Source organism: Chroicocephalus ridibundus, chromosome 3 (assembly GCF_963924245.1).
Source record: "Chroicocephalus ridibundus chromosome 3, bChrRid1.1, whole genome shotgun sequence".
Classification (NCBI taxonomy): Eukaryota; Metazoa; Chordata; class Aves; order Charadriiformes; family Laridae; genus Chroicocephalus; species Chroicocephalus ridibundus.
This window is the reverse complement of record NC_086286.1, coordinates 27,173,790-27,196,127: the sequence shown is the minus strand read 5'-3', so window position 1 is coordinate 27,196,127 and position 22,338 is coordinate 27,173,790. Positions and strand designations below refer to the sequence as shown.

General features: G+C 40.2%; 1 protein-coding gene across 4 annotated transcripts in view; it reads right to left on the bottom strand.

The window, feature by feature from the left end:
• The window catches only part of LPGAT1 (lysophosphatidylglycerol acyltransferase 1), a 74,410-nt gene that overhangs the window by 12,754 nt on the left and 39,318 nt on the right, over positions 1 to 22,338 (bottom strand). For all 4 annotated transcript variants that reach the window (XM_063328507.1, XM_063328504.1, XM_063328506.1 and 1 more), the window contains exons 5-7: positions 19,269 to 19,364; positions 15,574 to 15,847; positions 6,091 to 6,217 (exon numbers count right to left, since the gene is read on the bottom strand). In XM_063328507.1, coding sequence (XP_063184577.1) covers positions 6,091 to 6,217; positions 15,574 to 15,847; positions 19,269 to 19,364 — 497 coding nt within the window. The remainder of the gene's footprint in view (positions 1 to 6,090; positions 6,218 to 15,573; positions 15,848 to 19,268; positions 19,365 to 22,338) is intronic.

The following is a 22,338-nucleotide window of genomic DNA, read 5'->3' as shown; positions in this document are numbered from 1 at the left end:
ATCTGTCCTACCCTGAATTAAAAGTTCTTTATTACCCCCTACTCTTTCTAAATCTTAGTATTATTTGCTGTTTCAACAACTTTTAAAATAAAGTCAGCATGATGGAGGTTGCTGGTAGATCTCAGGCATGACCAAAAATAAGTTACTTGCGTAAAAAAGCGTATTAAATATACAGCCTAACTGGATGCCCTTCATAGACATTTCTGTAAAACTCATTCAGCAACCACAATGTACGCCATCTTATTTATAGCTAGGAGTCTCGTCTATTTCAATAAATCTGTATTAACGTAGACACACAAAAAAAGAACTTCCTCAGTAGCTGAAAGCTTGTTTCAATGGCAGCACAGTACAAAAACTGGTATGAGGAAGAAAGGTGACATCGTACTCATCCGCATTATGGCACAAAGACAGCTGAGTTGGCTGGAAATAGCGTGGCACTTTCATGCAGCATAAACGCAGTCAGCCTCTGCAGCGGAGGTGACGCCGGCTGGCTCTGACTTCAGGGCCTCCACACCACAATCACCATCACACAGTGCGAACGTGGGATACGGTCATACAAGGGCATGCCCCAGCGGGAAGCTAATGCGAAAAAAAACACCCAACCCCATGCCATTCTTGATTGAGGGGAAGCTAAGCATCGAACAAACTTCATACCCAGGGTTTTTTTGGCTTTTAACTCTTGGGTTTTGACAACCAAACTGCAGCACACGGGAAATCTTACTATAAGGCAAACTTGGAGACCAGATGAGTAACACTAAGGCAGTTAGACGCCAGAAGTGGCTGGTGTAAGAAGAAAAGAAATAATCCCAAAACTCAACTCACTGTGGGGAAACGGTGGGAGCTGAGAATAGTAGCCAGGTTGCGGTCTTGCTGCAGAGACACCAAAACACACAGCTTATTTCTGCTGAGTGTAACTGCAGTAAGTCTGGATTTGTGGTCAACGCACATCACAAAATGACCCCAGCATAAAGCTAAACTGTTCTGAGAAGAGGAAACAAACCTTTCCAACAGACTCATGAAAAGGCAGGTCTCATAGTGATGCCTCTAGTTAGAAAAGCCTTGCACCTTCCAGCCCCCCCCCCGCTTTCCCCCCCGTCCCCCCGCCCTCGGTGCTTACTCCTTTAACAGATGGGTTGAAATTTCCCCCCAAAAATCCCAGCACTACTTGACTTGGAAGAAGTCCGTACTCAAGGAAAATACCTAATTATGTTGCAGAGAGCAAACCCAGTTTTTCAGCACTTTCCAATGAGTTCCGAGACAAGTCTGTCAGGGTCAAAAAATTACTCGATAGTTAGAAGGGGTAAATTCTCACACCTTTGTGTTTTGAAGAATCTGAAACTTGATAATTGTTCTTTTTTCTAGGAAAGTTTCTTTTGACATCCTGAGGGAAGTCAGGCCACAGCTCAGCCTAATTATGAACTTCTGAAAAACGTGTCATTTGTACTGAAAACTGAAGTTTGGAAAGCAAGGTTCAACTCATTATCAAAATTGAGCTTTCAAACAAAAAAAGATTATTGGATTAAACTGATCCTTCTCTGCCATTTCCACCAGCTAGAAAAGCATCTGAAAATGAAAACATAAGGCTGGCTGCTGTGTCCTCTACGCTCCTCTGTTGCTCCCTAAGTAGGGTGAAAAAGCAATAATCCTGCGGTAACACAACAGGCTATGAGAAAAGGAAAACATCAGATTTGAAAGATGGTAAGGTAGAAAGAGATGGGTTGTGACCAAGGGGAGCAGCAGAAAGGTCTGACTGGGCGACCAGAACAAAAGAGGCTCCGCGGTCTCCTCTGCTGCATTTTGAGTAGCACAGAAAATGTTGCTTTTTTCCCCTGCTGCTGTCATACATCAATTCCTCACTCTGGACTACTCCGAAAGGGGAAAAGCATGTTTAAATCCTGATTCTCCTTTCATACAGTAAAGATGGCATCTGGTCAAAACTATTCTTTACTTTTTCCAAAGGGGCATTTTATTTTATTTTTTTTTTGCTATAACTCAGTTAAAAGAAACGATAGATGAGAAACCAGTGCGCCAGAGCACACAGACTCATGCAGAACTTCCTGTCTCCCCAGTTATTTAAAAATTACCCTTAAAATTTATTTCAAATGTAATCTCCTAAAACATGCCAAATTACAAACAACGAGCAAATTTAATTGCACTAAGTGAAGGAAAAGGGGAGAGTAACAACAATCTGGACATAATTTCATGAAAGCATGAGGGGACATCTGTGTCAAACGCAGAAAAATAGAAACACCTCTGACATTTTCCATCTTTGGAAGGCAGTTCTGACACTTCCATCTTTTTAAAGATGGAGTCTGCTGTACCTTGGGTTTTCCTTTGCTAACTGGGTTTGTTTCAAAGAGTTAAAAGAAATGCAGCAACCTTACAAGGGACATCTCAGAGCTCAACACAGCACAGGCCTTTTCAAACCTCAGTCACTGATTTAATCTTTGCCTACACTGTTAACGACAAAGAGTAGTTAATACCTAATTGTTACCAAAATTATGAATTACTGAAGAACGACCTTGAATTTGTGACCTGCAGAACACGCCCTGGCGTTCCCAGCTGACAACCCCTGATACTCTAATGACTCTGTTACAGCAATGTTTTGGTTTCCACATGGAAGATGAACATGAAGAAATAGTAGGTTTCCTGGTCACGCCTTACAGCTACACAGGTCTGGTGTATCATCCTCCGCCCTGTGGCTTGACCAGCTCTCAGGGAGCAACACCGCACAGGAACCTCCCAGGACACTTTTCAGCACGTTAAAAGGTAGCTCTGCATTTCCGAACAGAAGTGCCAGGGACGAGAGGAAGGAGGCTGACATGGCAAGGATGAGCTGGCTGGGCACAAAGTACAGCTGTTCGTAGCATGCGCTGTTTAACCAGCATAAAGGGGTTTGGTGTTTTTCCAGAACGGCTCCTGATTAAGATCTGACAGAGAAATAGGCTTGAGACATTGCTGTATTTTCAGCCAAGTGAGGACACTACCTCGGAGGCACGCATGCAGAGCTCCTGCGAGACAGTTTTCTGCTGACCATACCTATAATTTCAAAAATAAGCTCTAAGAGATTGATGTCAGCCCATTGGACCTCAATTATCTGGCTTCCCAATCCTGGAGAAGGTTCAATAAAGTGACGGGAGAGCTGAAAGGTTTAATTTAACACCAGAAAACCCTCCGGGAGAGAACGGTTGTTCCTACTCTTCCCTGTCTGCCAGCCCTAGTTTTCCAAGCATGTACTCCATCTTCACAGGTACCTTCTTCAGTGGTACCAGCACCTCTGTTCAAATCATCAATAAATGATTTAAAGTTGTCAAAACTCTGAATGTGCCCATCACATCACAGCATTCTGCTAAAAAAATAACCCCTAATGAGTAAAATCAGGTGATCTGGGAAAAAAATAATAATAATAAAAAGAAGTTGCTTTAATGCCCTGAAGGGAATTCAACAGGAGAATTTCCGTATAAGCAACAGAAAAGGATGATGCAACATGAGTAAATTCATGTCCACATGCTGTTCAGTTGCTCTCTGCTAATCCTGCCATGGATAAATGTATCCTTTACTTAAAACAGAAAAATATTTTTAAAGCTAATAAAAAATATCTAAAAATAAATTTTATTGTCAAAAACACCAAAGGTGAAAATTTATCATATTTGTTCCAAACTAGAGCTCTAATTCCAGATACATTAAAAGGTCTTAGCGTAGCATTGCTAGATGATACGCTAAATCTGGAAAAAAGGATACAAAAACAATATGACTTTTTTGGTATAGAATTATTCTGGGTAGGCAAAGAGAAGAGTTGCAGAAGGACGTGACAATAGTTGCCGATGAAATTAAATACCAGTACATGCAAGGCAACGAACACTGGGGAAGGAAAAAGCACCAGCAGCTACACATACACTGCCACAGCCTCTGAGATTAGCTATTATTACTCTGGTAAGCGATCCTGAAGTGACTGTGGGGAATTCAGGATGTCAGTCAACTCACAAACTAGTTATAGCAGAGCCAGAAATGGCACAGACAAAAGTAACAAGACAGACTTTTGTGTAAGGAGACACCAAATAGATGAAGACTTGTTGGGCTGGGAGGGGGACAGGGACAGCTGAGGCAGGATATGAGAAAGCGCTGTAAAATCTCAGGTCACAGAGAGCGTTCCTGGGGAATGATTCATTCGCTACTGGCAGGACATGGGAAACAGGGTACACCCGCTGAAGGCATCGGCTGGAGAACTTAACACAAGCAAAAAGGAAGCAGTCCTGGTCGCCACCCTCCAGAACAGCTACACGTTGTGTCAAGGGAAGTTGTAGAAGACCAAGTATAAGCAGGTTAAAAATGGTAGAAGTTCATGAAGGCCAGGTCCATCAGCCCCCCCCAAAAGAGCGATCCAGACGAGACGCCTGCTCAGAACATGTTACAGCCACAGTGTGCTTATGTGCAGCGGGATGGTGCCCGCGTTGCCTTCCTGCGCCTTTGCTGCTACCGCCCGCTGTCAGAGCGGGACTTTGTTAAACGCACCTTTAAAAATGGCTACCCTGCATCCAACTAATGTCCTTACAGTCCAGAGGACACGTGCCTAAACTTGACGTGCCAATTTAAGAATTGCCAGGACTGGAAAGTTAGCCAAAGCTCCAGTTAAAACCAAGACACTCGGTTCTCATTTCAGAGGTATTACATGCAGCTCTCAGCCTTCAGAGACATGCCGCTGCATTAGTTTCCATTTGGGGCATACCTCAAATGTTTTACAGGGTCAGCCAAAACAACTAGAGGTTATTTAAAAAATAATAGTAATAAAAAAAAAAAATAGCGAGGCTTGCCCCTGTCTAAACCAGTGATTTAAACCCTGTGGAAGAAAACACCTAAAATAAACAATTTCTAATATTTTTTCTTAGAATTTTAGTACTACAAGAACTGTAGCATTCAAGTTCAATGCAAGGAAGGTTACATCATCTTTATGCTTGTGCCCAAAAACAGGTTTTAAATGTACGCATTTAGAAGCAGGAAGTTAATTCAACTTAAGAGAACTTTCTCTTTTTTAAAGGAAGTATTTTTGGAAATGCTCTTTAGAAAAATTCTAATTACATTCAACTTGCAATTATCCTAGAGATCTGAGAGAGTACTAAGGTGACCTGAATAAAGCACAATAGATATTATGATATCTTACATAAATTAGGGTGTAAGTATGTTCACCTTCGGAAAAACTTGAAGGCAGATTTCTATAAAAAGCAGGGACAAATTTAAACATGGCTGTGGAAAGGAGCTCCAGTGAGCAGCCTGTACTCTGCATCACACAACACTGACACAGCAGTGATGCTGGAGAAGGTCATTCCCAGTTAAACTGCCACCCAGGGGATCCGCACAAGGGTATCTGAAAGCTTAGTGTAAAAGCCGAAAAGCTCCCCAAATCAGCAAACAGGAATTAAGGCAAAATAACGCAATTTGGGGATAAAATGCAATCAACTTATTTGGTGTAGGAAGAGTTTTAAAATATTTCCGGAGATTTCAGACTTGCAATTAACTAGAAACTAAAAGCAAAACGCAACTTATTTCTTCATTAGTTTAGGTCTTGAGACAAAGAACTGCTGAGGAGAAAAATTTTAATAGTATCCCACTCTAGGAGTTAGTGAGATTTGCTACTATTTCCAGTGTTGCTCTGCTCAACAATTAAGAGTATGCTTTGAGTGAAAAAGCTGATATTTCTTCATCAGAAAGTTAAATATCTCAGGAAACCTGTTGTTTAATAACACTGTGATTTTTAATTTGTTTATTAAAAAAAAAAAAAAAAAGGTCAGTCAAGGTGGGTTTACCAGCACCTTAACACTGAAGTGGAAAAGATGACCTAGCCATCAAATACATACCTAATGACTATATTCAGCCACAGGAGATTAAAAATTTACATGTGCTCAGATACGGAATAGTCGCTGAACTTTTGAACAGAAAGTTGTGTTTAGATAATATGTGTTGCCCACCTGTGAGAGACACACATAAAAGAGACATTGCTACTGATTTCCTATATCCTGAAACATGATGCTAATTTGTGAACACTTGTTTTCCAGTATTTTAGTTGAATGTAAGAGTAGAAGGTTTATTTCCTACCTGTAATGTACATGTGTAACCGTTGGTTGTCGGTAACCAAGAATCCAAGTTTGTATGTCTATAGGTTCACCTTTGGGATATGCAATGGTTGTATCTATCACCCACTGGAGGCCTTTTGATTTGCTCTCTAGGAACAAAAAGAAACATGATATTAAAAGTAATCAGAAAGTGCATGTCACTGATTTGAGAGTTGTTCCATTTTTATAATATTTCATAAGGTAGGAGGCACAAATAAAATAAGACAGCCGAAAATAAAATCCAGATTTCATTACAGAACACAGAAATACTCTTACAAACTTCAGCTAGACCAAGATTTTACTTCCACAGTTATTTCTGTTTTCTTACATGTTGTAGTACACAGAATAGAACAAGTTCACTCAGTAGGTATGAGTATAGTCACATAAAATGTTGGCTCAAATGTTAGGTACTTTCCCCTATTTGCCAAAAGGAAAGCTTCAAAAATAAAATCCAACTTTCTTGGTTTGCACTTTAAGCACATTTACAACTGGGTCTTTGTTAGAGGTCACAGTTGCGGATCACTGATGAAACAACTGCCATGCAGATCCCTTTGGGTAACCAGCCTCACTACTACGTTAGGGCAAGGGGATAAAGGTGATTTATGTCATACAGTGCAGTTAGATTTTCAAAGACATTTTTAAAAAAATCCCGCAAAGGTTCTTAAAAAACCTGAGTTATGTGATTAAGAGGAAATACACCACTTGATGTATTATAGACAACAAAGCAATGAATAGAAGAAGGTCAGTTTTCACAATTGAGAGGAGATTGTATCCACAAGGTTCCAGAAAGACTGATAACAGTACGTGTTCATACACTGCTCAGCATATTTAGAAACTGAAAAAAGGATCAAAGGAGGGGAAAATATTTGCTATGAAGACCGTTCAGGAGAGTCAATTTTAAATCTGAACATAGGTTACTACCAGCAATAGTCAAGGTCAGATATCAACCTAGCCATGACGTCTCTATGGCATGTCTTCAGTTCATAGGTTTGCGAAGAGGGAGAGCAGCAGAACTGGAAAGCAAACCAGGAAGGAGGGGCACGTTGCCAAGACAGCGCTTTGAGTTTAGCTTGTCACTTTTATATCTATTCTGTGGGAACTGGAGCTACCTTGTACCTGAGGTCATGTTATGCTTGGGCTACTATAGTAATACGCTTACTTAATGCTTAATACACTAGTGTGGTAACACGCTGACATCATACTCAGCAATATCTTAGAGGATTGAAAAACTGACGACTAAAAACAGCCACCTGTGGGCAGAAGCATGTAAGAGGTGTCAGGTCTTAGTACAAAGTACAAGATTCTTCAAGCCTATACCTGAGATAGTGATGAAAGAAGGGAGTGAGCGAGTGGCTGTGTGGTGCTCAGTTGCCAGCTGGGGTTAAACAATGACAAGGGGAATAAAACTGTGGGGAATCCCTTGCCAAAGGACATTAAGGATGCCAAGAGTTGGGTTCAAGAGGGAACTGGAAAAGCACATGGCAGAAATCCATTGGAGGGTTAACTGAACAGGCAGAAACCCCCATCTGGCTTGGGAAACCTACCACACTGGAAACAGTCAGAAGCTAGGAGAGTATGCAGGAGAATTACGATGCATGTTTGCTCTGTTCACGTTCTTCCTCTGATATCCACTTGGAATCATCGACAAGATGTCAGGCTAGACAGATGTTTAGTCTTGCCTAGAATTGCCACTCAGATTTTAAGGAAGAGCTACCACACACACGAAGAAATCTGCAACAAACAGTCTGAGGTGCACCCTAAAAGCCACAGTTATTAACAAAAACTAGAACATACGTGCAAGGACTGACTTGTGAGTTTCTACCTGCATTTAATTTGCATTTAATTTAATTAAGTGTGAGAAGACAGTTACAGCAATGCTATCACATATATCTATCAACTGTTTTAACAAGCCGCTAGTGTTTTCATGGTGTCTACTCAACAACGGTGGTGTACTGCTTCATTACCAATGCAAATCCACTACCTGAATAAGGCTAGACAGTATTTTGTAATATTTAGGTTATAGAGTTATTAGTAGCATGCAATGTGCCATTCCAAACTTTCACCAAGTGCAAGCTACGCAAGTCAACCTGAAACATCCAGTGTCACCTTCTGGAAATAACAGTATTTTAAAACCCTGACAGACACGTGAAATGAGAACACGAGGTCCCATTAGAGGCTCCAGGCTTGCCAGCATCATGACAGAGCGCTTGTCAAGTCTCTCTTAAGAAAAGCACTAACTACAGAGTCCTTCATTTTAAAAGTAGCAGCGTATTAGAGAAAAGCCAATATGAAATTAATAGTAAATCCACAGAAGTTTTCATTTAGAAATGGATTTCAGAACAAAGCCATTCAATTTATTATTTTCCCAGATGTAAAGTAAGAACGGATAAAGACAAGTAAATTGTCTAAGTGAGTAAGCAACAGGGATCATTAATTGCAATTAAAAATTGCCAGATGAATATGGGCACATTAACTTATTATTTACAGTACAACTGTTTTTAAATAATTTATTAAATATTTAGATAGTATTTCAAACGGTCCTTTCAGTGGATAATGGTTCAAACTCCATTACGGGAAGACTCCTGCAGTCCTCTCATGTGCTGATTTCCTACATTCTGCTTTTGTGGAGCAGTTGCTGCATGGATTCCTCAGACCTGCTCCAAACTCACCTCCAGCCCCTTCCAGGACACGGTGGGGAGAAAAATCTGCCTCTGACAGCCCATCAGGACCCCCAGGTTAGAAGAAGAAATAAATTCTGAAGGTAACGTCAGCCTCCATAGATCCTCCTTTAGAGCCAGCAGGTCTCAGCGGCAGCTACCTCCATGTGGAATTACCAAGACATGCTATCAAATCACAGTCACAGGCATATTTCTGCATGCTCTGGTTTAAAATAAGCCTTATATAATCATCCAAGATCTCACACTGCCAAAAAACCCGAAGTCACCAAGGATTTCAGAAAATTAATTTTGAAGTAAATCTTGCTGTCCTTTTGGGGGTTTATACTGTGTTGTGCCCTGTCTGTTTTTAAGCCATGAAGCTCTAACAGATCCTGAAACCTAAAAAGAAACAGACAATTGCAGACAACACAAAGGGGTAGGACCTCAGTATGCCCAAGGATGCTGCCTTCAAGCCTAAGCAGACCTTTGAACAGGAATAAACGCTGTTATTTTTAAAATGGAGCACACTAACAGGAACTCAGAACAGAAAGATTGCTGCATTAGTTACAATAGGGTGTGAATCTCAGCTCTGGCATTTGTAGCTTAAAAAAAAAAAAAAAAAAAAAAAAAAAAAAAAAAAAAAGGGAGTTGCATATACCTGTTCAAGAACTTCTCTTGCCAAGTTTGGCTTGGCCAACACAGCCACAGGATGTTTCTGACAGCCAAACCCTTTTGAACTTTCTACCTACCATTAAAAGACACCCTAATCCTTCATTTCTAGCACCTGCTATGGGATTGAACAGCCAGGCTGCCAGCGACTTCAGCAGAAGACCAAATTTAAGCTGATCTCTCCAAGGACTAGTTTTCCTTCTGTAGTGCCAGTCTGCTTGCCACTTTCAGCACAGGTGGACGATTTTGATTTCTCAAATTGCCTCAAAATGTTAGCAGTCTGATTCTTTTTAAACAGGACATAGATGTTCAAAACAGGCCTGCAGGCATCTGTCCTACACAGTTGTGTCCAAGCCACATCGCAATAATGTACCTCAGTATGAATGGTACATACTTGCCTTATGAGTGCTAAGGCAAGATTGAACAATCACACCTAACAGTAGCTTTATGGCCTAGACAAAAAAAAAAAATCAAAATAAAACTTAGACAGTCTCATAACTTGCTGGTTGTTGCTTTTTTTTTTTTTAACCACCAGCAGAGGTAAATCTTCATAACTGTTTTCTTCCTTATTTTCATTCTAGCTGTGGATTAGTGATAGTAAGTTGCTTCATATTTAGTTATGAAGCAGCTCACCATCAGCGTCTTCAAGACATTCAGTGCTCCGTCATCCTCTATGGTCCTCTCACAGCAGATACCTGACTGTCTACAACCACAAATTTTGTGGGGTTCAGAGCTTGTCTTCCTCCCCTCTGTGTCCACCCTGGGGTTACTCTCAACCAATGCTAAAAGCTGGATTTGACTACACGCAGGACTTTTCAAACCTGCCAGCAGACCGTCAGTGTTTACCACTGACAAAAAGAGCAAGTTATAAAGACAGGTTACAGCAGGAAACCTCGCCTCCAGCCGAGCTCTGGATAGTGTGCGATACTGCCAGATTACATCCGGAGTGGAAAAGAATGCACCAGCCAGGCGTGAACCTGAGGACCACAGCTTCCACTTGAAAAAGAAAATATTTACTACCATTCACTAGTATTCAGGTGTGGCTTCCTGAACACTTACATCACTCTCAACCCAGCCAAAGGAGGCTCTTGCCTCCCCCAGCACAGCAATGCGTTCTTGCTGCTTGTCCTCCACTTGTCCTTGTGTGACCACTGACCTTAAAATTAAATCTTTTCCCAAAGATTAGCTCTCAGACTGAACATCTTACTTATTATCCCAAGATCTCTCCTTAACAGATCACCTGGAACAAAACCAAGAAGCCCCTTTTCCAGGATCAGAAAAAACCTTCCCACATGTTATCAAAGTCACATTCCTCATATAATAGTGAATCAAAAAGTTTGATTTAAAAAAAATATCAATTATGAAGTCCAGTGTCCAGCTCTGCAGAAGGGAAAATTGAATTCTCTGAGAAAAAGCATCAGAACTGAATGTACTGTGCTGCATTTGAAAACAGTATGATAAGATTTCAATATGGCTCTGACCAAGCTCACAGCAACCTCTTATCAGACAAAAAAATGCTGCATGGTAAAATAAAGCAGAATTAAAAGTACATACTAGAGGAAGCTTGATCAAAAATAAGCCCTGGAAAACATATCTGCAGTGAACAATTGCTCCGAACTCCTTTGAAATGCCAGCTGTTTAGAACATTTAGAACTTTTTGCTACTTCTAAAACTCACAAGAAGATCAGTTCTTATTAACTAAAGAAATATTGTACTTGCACCTATGTCAGAGACTAAGCATTCCATTAAAAAATTAAACTAAACAAAAACCATAAAATAACATCTCCCCATTCCCCCTGCTCCCCCCGCCATCAGTCCCTACAGGGTTAAGGTGATGCTGTCTATGCATCAAGTATTTTTATGCTGCCCGTATTTCTGTTCCTCCTGGAAGGCAGGCGCTGGCAGCAGTGCTCTGTTCGGGGGGCACGGCACATCTGCCCAGAGGGATGCTTTCACCACACACCAGAATTAACTTACACCATCTTTTCAGGGACAGACACCACTTAAATACAGTGTTTGTACTTTCTAGCTTCAAAAGCACTCAAGCCATCGAGTGACAGTGCTACCCTTTCCTATATGTTTTTCGATCCTTCTATTTATCTAGGAATAAAATTGCATTATTTCATTTCAAAAGGCAGCAAAAACAACAACTACTTTAGTCATTAAATTTAGTATTTACCAGCAGTAAGTTAAATTTCACCCTGATGAAGGCTAGTACTTGGGACTTTAAATAAGAAAGAAGGCTTGGAAAACTAATAGGAGGAAGAAATTAAGAAAACAGAGGCTGCTTGGCCTTGGAAAAGCAACTGATCAGTTTAAGTACAAGAATAATCAAATCGTATTGATCGTCTAGCTCAGGAACATTTGTTCTTCCTGTCAATTTACAGAGGAAGAACCAGGTAATAAACTGTGGGAAATTCATAACTAGTGCAAAAATAAACTGAAAAAGAGACAGGATATTAAGAATACTAATATCATAATTAAGGCCACTGAAATTTTGTGGAGGCTACTGAATCTCGCACTCCACAACACAAACCCACCTCTACCAGAGGGATGACAGAAAGCAGGTTAGAGACCTTATGGAAGAAGGACCGATGATGGAGCATTTAGCTATTGCGCAATTCTTCAACCACCATTTGAAGGCTGTAACTCCAATGACATGTGATGTACAAAAGCAAGTTAGTGGGGAGTGGGGGGGTGACATGATAAAACAACTGTATGCAACTTGGTTTGTACCAAATTAGGGCGCGGCATAGCAGTATATTAAGAATGAAACATCTTTTATTACTGTTGATTTTGTCATCTTTTCTTTCAATCAGTATTATACGCCATCCCAGCTTAGAAAGTAGAATGGTATAAAATCTACAGTGGTATAAAAGCTACAAGGATAATCATAAATAAATTAAGTACTAATGAAGTGACAGCACTCAAGGACACCACAACTGTGTATCATGACGCATCATAACATAGCTACCCAGGAAACTCAACAGGAAGGGGACATAATTTTTGATGAGGAGGAGACACTCTTAAACCAATTTAACTAAAATCTGGTGGGGGAGGGAGGTGAACTCCCGTCATTATCAGTCAAGCTTGGCACTAACAATAAGATTGAGAGAATGATAAATAATGGAGAAGAAAGCTTATTATAGTACAATGAATAATTTGGTAACCCAGGACACCATTAGCATTGTTAAATAAGAGCGTATAGAGCACAAGAAGCAGCAGCGCAGAGGAAAAATGTTTTCAGTGAACCATGAAGTTCAAGCGAGATGCTACTGACACCCAAGCCGCTTCCCAAGCAAAGGACCACAGTAATAACGTAAAAAAAGTTTATACGCAATCTCTATGCAAGACACCGGCAAAACCTTTACTGTATATACTACATCTAGTTCTAGCACGCACAAGTCAACAATGGTAACCCAAAGAGGATACAGACAAGTTTGATTCCACTGAGCTTTTTTTTTTTTTCATGTGGTTAAAAAAAGGGAAAGAGAGATAAAAAGTAAAGATGATCACTAACTTTTTTGGCTTCTAACTTTATAATATAACCTTACCAATTTATTCAACTATATTTCATTTAACTGAACAAACATTCTTCAAGAAATTTCTGAAGTGGCAAGAACTCATTAAAGGCATTTGGAAGGCAGAAGATTAGAGGAAGAGTTTTTTATACAAGATATAAATCAATAATTAACCTTTCATGCATCTCTGAAAGGGAAGTTTTACCGTGCTAGAGACATTTTTGTGAGCTTAAGAGAGGAGAGGACTTAAAATACCTCAGCTCCATATGTATCAAATGTTACTCTTTCCTAGCATATAAAAATTACTTTCACTTCTCTATTTCATCCCTCTCATTATGTTTTCATGCCCGTTACTCTGAAAGAACAATAGTGCTAAACCCACACATTTCTTTCCTGTTGTTGCCTATTTATCTTTCCTTCTGTCGTTTGAGTAGGATGGACAGATGTTGTTCCATTGTACTTCTGAGAAAATTCCTTTATTTTAGTACTCAGTTAGGGCAACTGCTATCAAATGCTCATTTCTCCAGAGTCTGAATCATACTGCTCAAACAACAAAAACAAAACAAAACAATGCAGTCAGGTTTGATGTTCAGCTAAGCTGACGGCAATCTAAGAGTATGGAAATATAAAATTGCAATTTGATGAGTGCTTTTGGTCCCCTTCCAGAACTAGAAGGCCTGTAATTCACATTTGGGGAACTATTTACTTTTCATACCTTTTTGCCTTTGAGACGGAAATAAATAGAACAGGAACAGGCCAAACTTTTCTTCTTAAAAAAACATAACTTTTAACAAGGACTAGGGTATTCAGTTTCCATATTAAACCTAAAATCTTGTAAGACAACAAGGACTTTCTTCAGCCTTTCTCTTCCGAATGTAGCCTGAAAGGACATAATTCTGATACATTCCACAGCTTGATTTTCAGTTCATGTAAAATCTTCCCTCCACTCCTCCAAGAACTTCATCTCCATTCATTTCCTATGTTGACAAGATTAACTTCAAAACTAAAAATCTGTAAGCAATTTCTATGCTAAACCTGAAATTTGAACTTCAGCACAGAAAAAAAATGGAAGTCATCTGCATATGTGGCTTCATTAGGATGCATCTTTGGTTCAGACTGCTAAACGATTATAATAATTTGGCTACAAAAATACCAGCACCACCCATCAGTGAGAAACCACCACAAACTCCCAATCCGTTGTTTCTATAATAAGTAACAGAAATCCACAACTAGGTTAAGTAAGATCTAACCCCATTCTCTGAACATACCAAGAAGTTAATTTTAAAAATTGAGAGACTAAAAGCACCAAGTCCCATAATTACAGGCATTACTTATATCCCACCTATACTCTGCCTACAGTCCAGGTGTCCCAGAACAATAATGCTGCAGGAATATTCTTATTCCCTTATAACTCTTCTAACATAAGACAGCCAAAACAATCCTTCATATCTAGTCATCAGTGACAGTTACCTCCAGCAACAATGGGGAGAGTCATCATAAAAATCTGTAGAGGATAGAAGAACTCAACAGAAAATAGTTCTAGAAGAGGAATGAAGCATACGGTACTGGATGCAAAGAAACTGTTAAAGCCAGGAATAAAAATTTGATTATAGTCTGCATATTCCAGAAACTCTTTTACTATAGTTACATACTACCATAAACCAGAGCAAACCAGCAATCATGCTGAAAGGAGCAGCACACCTTCTTGTCCACTCTGGGTGCTCATCCCAGTATCTGCTCTACCCATCATGACAAACATTCATGCAGCCACACTGTGTAGAAAACTAAGGTTTTCTTTTTTTGAGTTTCTCATCATAAAAAAATAAACTTAGTAGAACTAAAAGCAAATATGAAAACTTTTATATAAATATGACAGTGCATTATGGATGTATTGGACATTTAAAGAGACCAATTCAACACAAGATGTTTTGCTTAACTGAGATCTTCACAGAATCACAAAATTGTAGGGGTTGGAAGGGACCACCAGAGATCATCTAGTCCAACCCCCTTGACAAAGCTGGTTCACCTACAGCAGGCTGGACAGGAACGCATCCAGGCAGGTTTTGAATATCTCCAGAAGGAGACTCCACAACTTCTCTGGGCAGCCCCTTGTCCTGTCACCACACACCACGGAGAAGAGTTTGACCCCATCCTCTTCACACTTGTCCTTTAGGTACTTATAAGCATTGATAAGATCCCCTTCTCAGTCTTCTCTTCCCCAGCTAAACAGACCCAGGTCTATCAGCCTTTCCTCACAAGAGAGGTGCTCCAGTCCCTTGATCATCTTTGTAGCTCCCCCGCTAGACTCTCTCCAGCAGTTCCCTGTCCTTCTTGAACTGGGGGTCACAGAGCTGGACACAGTACTCCAGATGTGGCCTCACCAGGGTGGAGTAGAGGTGGAGGATGACCTCCCTCAACCTGCTGGCCATGCTCTTTTTTTTATGCGCCCCAGGAGACCACTGGCCTTCTTGGCCACAAGGGCACATTGCTGCCTCATGGTCAACTTCCTGTCCACCTAGACTCCCAGGTCCCTCTCTACAGAGGTGCTTTCCAGCAGGTCAACCTCTAATCCTGGACATTCAATTTGCTTTTTATCCACAAGAGTGAAGCAGTCTTTACCTTTTATCACAGCGTCTCCACCTGCTGGAGTTCCATTTTCTTGCGGCGCTACAAGCGTTTTCAGAATGACTTGTGTTGCCCCGAGTCTCGGCAGGGTGACATGTTTAAGAAATGGCAAATTGTTTTTCTTGGCAAATGCCTGGCTTGTTTCTCTCCTTTTCCTAAGGAAGCCACCCTCTGGAAATAAAACAATCCATTTCCGATTACGGCTCCTGTAATATTTTTCTAGATGCTCCTTGAGTAACACAAGCTGCTGGTCACGGTGTGCTCTTCCCTATAAGGATAAAACATTACCTAAATAAAATGAATGCTTAAAAGAGACAACATTAAGACAGATAATTATTACATTTCTATAATTTCTCTCTCTTTTCAGAGATACAAATAAGCCTCTATGACAACACAAAACACTGTTCCCAGAGTACCCACTGGTGGTTGAGTTAATGCCACTTTACAGAAAGGCTGAAAAAAAAGCCCTTGAAATTGAGGATGAAGCTCCTGATTTGATGACTTCTCTGCAAGAGTGATATCCACGCTGTAAACAGGAACTCCACATAACAGGAGGATGTATTTACAGAATTCTCTAATTGTTACTGGGTCCCAAGTTGAATTTTCTAAACTGAAGTCTGCAAAGACAGTCTAGGAGTCAAGCTACGATTTGGAGGTCCACATATCATCAGTAATTTCTTCAAGCCACACAGTATCTTTGCTTTATGTACGTATCTTCTACACACCTGTCCCCTCATCCCATATTAGAATAGCAGAGGTTACCAGAAGACATAGCTGGAACTTGAGACCACATTTGAGTTCAGCTACCACAGTAGAACCACAGATTTCTCCCAAACCTGCGCTGCATCAGCACACTGATGGAAACACTTATTGTTTGAGAAGAAAAAAGAAATAAAAATATAAAATGTACTGGGCTATGATGTTTGCAGGTTTCCTTCCCCTAGGGGAAACTGTTGAGTCGGAAGTGATTTTATTTGTGTGAACTTAAAGAAAGCCTACAACAATAAAACCGAAATGCCCTAGACTAGGTATTGTATGACACCAGCTTCTAGTTTGATAATTAGCTATATATAGGATATAGCCAGGTGATAATTAAACCTGAAAGACGAAGGGGATGCGGAAAAAAATAAAAACAACCAACCTTCATTCATTTCTCCTCTTTGATGTATTAGCACAACTTTTTCATTTAAGACAGTAAGATTTGTCCTTAATTACTGCAGAAATATCGTCAGTATCTTCAACAACAATCTTTTCCCGCTTCCACACACAGCAAGAGCAAGCTACCCAAATTTTCATAGGAATTAATTGACATCGATTGTTATTTCTGAGTGCTTCAAAGTGACTTTGCCAAATCACTCTAAAGACACAGCAGTCCAAAATTTAAGCTTCCCTCAGCAGAGGTGATTTTAATTCTCTGAAATGTCAACAAAACTGCTACAAACCTTCCACACTTTGGTGGTTGGTGTTTTTTTGGCAGGGAAGAGGGAAAGAGTGGGGTTGAGTGGAAGACAACAAGAAACAATATTTTATTGAAGACAAGTTTTGTGAAAGTGTTTCTGCTAGATTTTGAAATCTCATGATTGCAATTACTTCCAACTTACCTCATGAAAGGGAAGGAAAAAGCTCTGCCTGCTCATATTAATGCAATTAAAGAGCAACATAGAAGTTCCTCAGTTAAAACAGTCCTTTCCCACCAGATCACAGGACTCCAGGACAGCACAGTAGTTAAAAAAACAGCAGTGAATGATAACCTTTTCACATGTTAGATATTAGAACTCTCCAAAACCAAACCAAACCTAATGAATACAACTGGTGCATAAATTGCTGTTCAGCAAATACCGTGAGGTTTAAGATGCTGCTGTGATACAGAAAAATCTACTAGACTAATGGGAAAGAGGAGTGTTTAAAAGCAACCGTTACTAGTGGAATACTGAAGAGTTCTGGAAGATAAAATGCAATTAACATACTGTCCAGAAAGAAGAGAAGGTAAGTCATACAGAAGCAGAAGCAGCTCCTTAATACAACCAATTCTTGAAGACCATGGATAGTTGATCACCACCACAGGGAACAGGCTCAGTCTTCCTTCCTTTAGAGGAAAGAAAACTGGCAGCAGCAGGCTGCTGACAAATTCTTCAGGATGCCATGCACTTTGCATCACCAAAATGGCAAGTAATTGACAGTCTCTGTTTCCAATATACTTTTCAATGGGAGAAGGGAAAACACTAGTCAACCTCTAGCAGACTTCAGAAGCACTCCTAAAACCGCCATTGCTGCTGCTCATGAAAATGCAGCTAATGTATGTTTTTAACAAATAGGATGTATTGTACCATGATCAAATTACATTATTTTACAGGGGGAAAAAATGAAGTATTTACTCATCCAAATATTACTAGGGCCCTTCTATAGTTAGGCAAAGGATCATTACTCACTCACCTTAAGTGTTTTTGCTACATCCAAAGGCTAGTTAACAGCCAAGAAACATTTTATTTTTAATTGGTTTATATTTAAGACTTATGATGACATCATTTGATTTGTGATGTTGCATATCTCAGCCACTTTACAAAAATGAAGAAAAGCCTTAGTGTTTGCAGCTCAGTAATAAATTGGTTTTGTAACTGGAATTGCAACACCATATCCAGAAATTACAATTAACAAGCTGACAGCCACGTGTACCTCAAAATATGTATCTTGTGAATTTTAACTACTGAAATAGATTTATAGTTTACAAAGCGTCAAACTCTGTTCCTTCCCATACATTCACAGTACAGAGTTGTATCTCTAGAGAATCTAATTTTCCTTGAGGTGTTCTAACCACGCCTCTAGTCTTAGTGAGAAATCTCACTTTAGCTGTGTATAGCTGTGATTAAGTATTTCTTTATTTCATTCTGAGTAAATTAGCTTTTCCTTCTCTGTAAAGTGAAAACTCATTCATTCTCTCTGTCTGGCCATACATTTTAAGTCCAGACAAATAAAAATAAGGAGAGGAAAGAAATGTGTATGCTGGATAACACAGTTTACATAACTGGCAGCAGGTTCAAGCTTATTGTACTATTTCGAAATTTCTACTTTTAGAGTGCAGTTTGAACAACAGCTACCAAACAACAAAACCCCCAAAATGTAAGAAATAATCTGAGGTTTTCACTCCTTAACATGTGAGATGCTGGGCTTAACACACATTCTTTCCTGATGCTCAAATAATAATTAACCTTCAAGAATCAGTTAATTACTATTTATGCAGGTCCATCATCACCTTAAACTGGTCTGCTACCACGTCACCACCAAAAGGGATGGTCCTGCCTTTCCTTATCTAAAACTTTGACAGTCAGAAGAGTGACCTAACCAGACTCATTGCACAACTTCAAGGTCACTAAGGGAAGCAGCCAGGCTCCAACAATGGGCAGTCAGAAGCAGAGAGACAAAAAGGACTGCCCATGTACTTTGCTTGTAGACCTCTCATAAAAAGGCTCCCATCATAACTGGGTTCCGTAAACACTCATGTCTAGGCAAATAATAAGAGAAGCCTGGAAAAAAAACAAACAGTTTCAGAAGAAAGCTCTACCCAAATACACACATTACAACATAGTTATTTCATCCTGCAAGCCATCCAGGAGGTAATGAGTAAGTCCCATAACACCACAACATTCCAAAACCAAGGATAAATCAAAGCACTATTACGTGTTTCCATTTACCTGTCTTATAAAAAAGTCTCCATGGATTAGAGACACAATGCCAAAGTTTGTATACTTAAAAATATGATCCATCAGCCACATCATTTGACGAACAACCTGAAAAGTTAAAAAAAAAGTTTAGTAAATGTCAAGTGCAGAGAATTACCTATATACTGGTCACATTCTTGTCACCCTCACAACAGCAATGAAACTAGCAAATATATGGAATAAAGTCCTTTATGCCCCATAGTATAAAGCAGCACAGGTGCTACACTTCTCTATCAACAGCAGGATTAAATAGCTGCCTTTTTATAATATAATATGCAGTTCTACACTATTAGCCATATGCTACAGTAATTTCTACTCCATCTTTTCACACAGGTAGTGTAATGCTTCTTATTGAGATACCACCACAATTTTAAGCCAGTTGCAAATTAAAACCATTCCCAGTGTTTGTTAAAGTACACAAACCAATACAGATCTGTGTTTGAAATCTCTAACTGGTTTATGTCTACAACAAAAAAATGTTTCCTTTTTTTTTTTTTCTACTCAGCGATTTTGGGGATGAGATCATGGTGTTGCTGCGCTTCTGATATGCATGTGCTCCATATAGGCTCTCTCTATCTTTGAATAGCAGCATTCGCTGAGACCTATGTACAGCCCACATACCACTACCGATTTGTCTCATGCCAGAGCAGCCACGTGCATCCCTGAGAATTTCATTAAGTCATGCTCCTAGTCCCAGCCAAGAAGCACGGTGAGAGGCAAAAATAGAAGTTGAGTTGTTACATTCACTTTGACTATCACTTCTTACAGGACAGTGAAGGCAGATACGGTATCTGTTCAGTCCTTTGAGATTTAAAATAGAATTACTCCAGAAGAGGTAAATAACAGAAGGGAAAAGCTTCTTCTCTCCCAAGGCCTTTCACCTCTGTAGTTCCTACATGGAGATTGTGAGAGGGGTAGGTGTCGGCTCTCCAAAACTGAAATCCAGTGTCTCTTACATGCTCTTAATTGTACATGAGGCTACCTGCCTTTACGCTTCCCTCTGTTACAAGGCCACACCTTGTAAGACTGATTCAAGTTCAATGAATCTTAAAGTCATGTAACACACTACTCTTCCATCTATCACTATCAAAAAAGCATATGGACAACCATGACGTTTCTCTGGTAGTCAGAAGATCACTTTTTGAACCTTCTGCTTGGCATCTTTCAGTTGTCCAAGATACATAATTTCAGGCAAAGACAGAAAGAAAGCAGTCTAAGAAATAAAGATGTCCTCTAGAAAATACAGTGTATTATTTGTGCACTAGTTGATTACATCTACTGCTAAAGCATACTCTACGCTTCTCTCCAAACATCAGAGGTTTGCACAGTTACTGAAATACTCCGAATCCACATCCATGCCTTCAACAATACTTCTAACAAAATAGTTTGATACAGTAAAAGATGGTGGCTTTTACCCTTTTTCACATCTTCACATGCCTACACGGAATTTGTAGAAAGAAGCAGATCATATTTCATGCATGAATTCTGTTTTGTAAAAGCAGCTCGATAATTTGCAATTTGTATCTAGAATTGCATGCATCAGTAAGTCTTTCTTCCAAAGAAATCTAATTATGCCTTGGAGTGCTCCAATTACCTATTTTCCCTTTTGACCACAGAAGCTATAAATGAATCCCAGGTTATATATTTGGAGAAAGATAACTGTCACATACCCTGTTTCTTATCCTTAAACAACTGCAGATGGATGCTCAGCAAAGTGAAGTTTTTACACACTTGAAAAATCATACCTGCCAAAGAATGTGTAAGATACTTTACTGCCATAGACATATAGCTCATCTTCCAATGAAATCCAAATGTCACATTTAGAAGTTAGCTATCCTTGCCTAAGAGAGCATTAAGAACACCTTAGCTTTTGTGGTTTGGTTTTTTTTTTTTAATACTAGCAAGCTTTCTATTTGAAGTTCTTGGATAATGCAAGAGCGCCCAGTTCTAGACCCTCTAGCATCACTGGAAGTGGAAAAGGAAACCATGTCTGAGAGAAAAGGACAGCTCTCAAAGATATGAAAGGTTTTGCTTTGGAAACAAGCATCCATTTCATGTCAGTGACATGCTAGTATCCTTTCCTGTCTGCCAGTGGTGTTACTTACTTGATGCTACACATCCAAGGGAACAGAGACACACTATGTATTTGTGAGTGATAAACGAAAAATTATTTCCTAGATATAACTCCGCACTTGAGACTAATACTGGTGAAATGGTTTCTCATACAGCTATCCCCTGGCCTGTGTTAAATAGAACCACAGAATCAGAGAATGGTTTAGGTTGGAAGGGACCTTAAAGATCATCTAGTTCTGACCCCCTGCCATGGGCAGGGACACCTCCCACTAGACCAGGCTGCTCAAAGCCCCATCCAGCCTGGCCTTGAACACTTCCAGGGATGGGGCAACCACAACTTCTCTGGGCAGCCTGTTCCAGTGTCTCACCACCCTCACAGTCAAGAATTTCTTCCTAATATCTAAGCTAAATCTCCCCCTCTTTCAGTTTCAAAACCATTACCCCTTGCATCCTGTTGCTACACTCCCTGATAAAGAGTTCCTCCCCATCCTTCCTGTAGGCGCCCTTCAGCTACTGGAAGGCTGCTATAAGGTCTCCCCAGAGCCTTCTCTTCTCTAGGCTTGAACAACCCCAACTCTCTCAGCCTGTCCTAACAGGAGAGGTGCTTCATCCCTTTGAGCATCTTTGGGGCTCTCCTCTCGACTCATTACAACAGGTCCATGTCCTGCTTATGTTGGGGGGCCCAGAGCTGGACACAGTACTCCAGGTGGGACCTCATGAGAGTGGAGCAGAGGGGCAGAATCACCTCCCCCGACCTGCTGGCCACCCTTCTTTTGATGCAGCCCAGGATGTGGTTGGCTTTCTGGGCTGCGAGCACACATTGCTGGCTCATGTTGAGCTTCTCATCAAACAACACCCCCAAGTCCTTCTTGGTAGGGCTACTCTCAAGCCATTCTCTGCCCAGCCTGTATTTGTGCTTGGGATCACTCTGACCCAGGTGCAGGACCTTGCGCTTAGCATTGTTGAACTT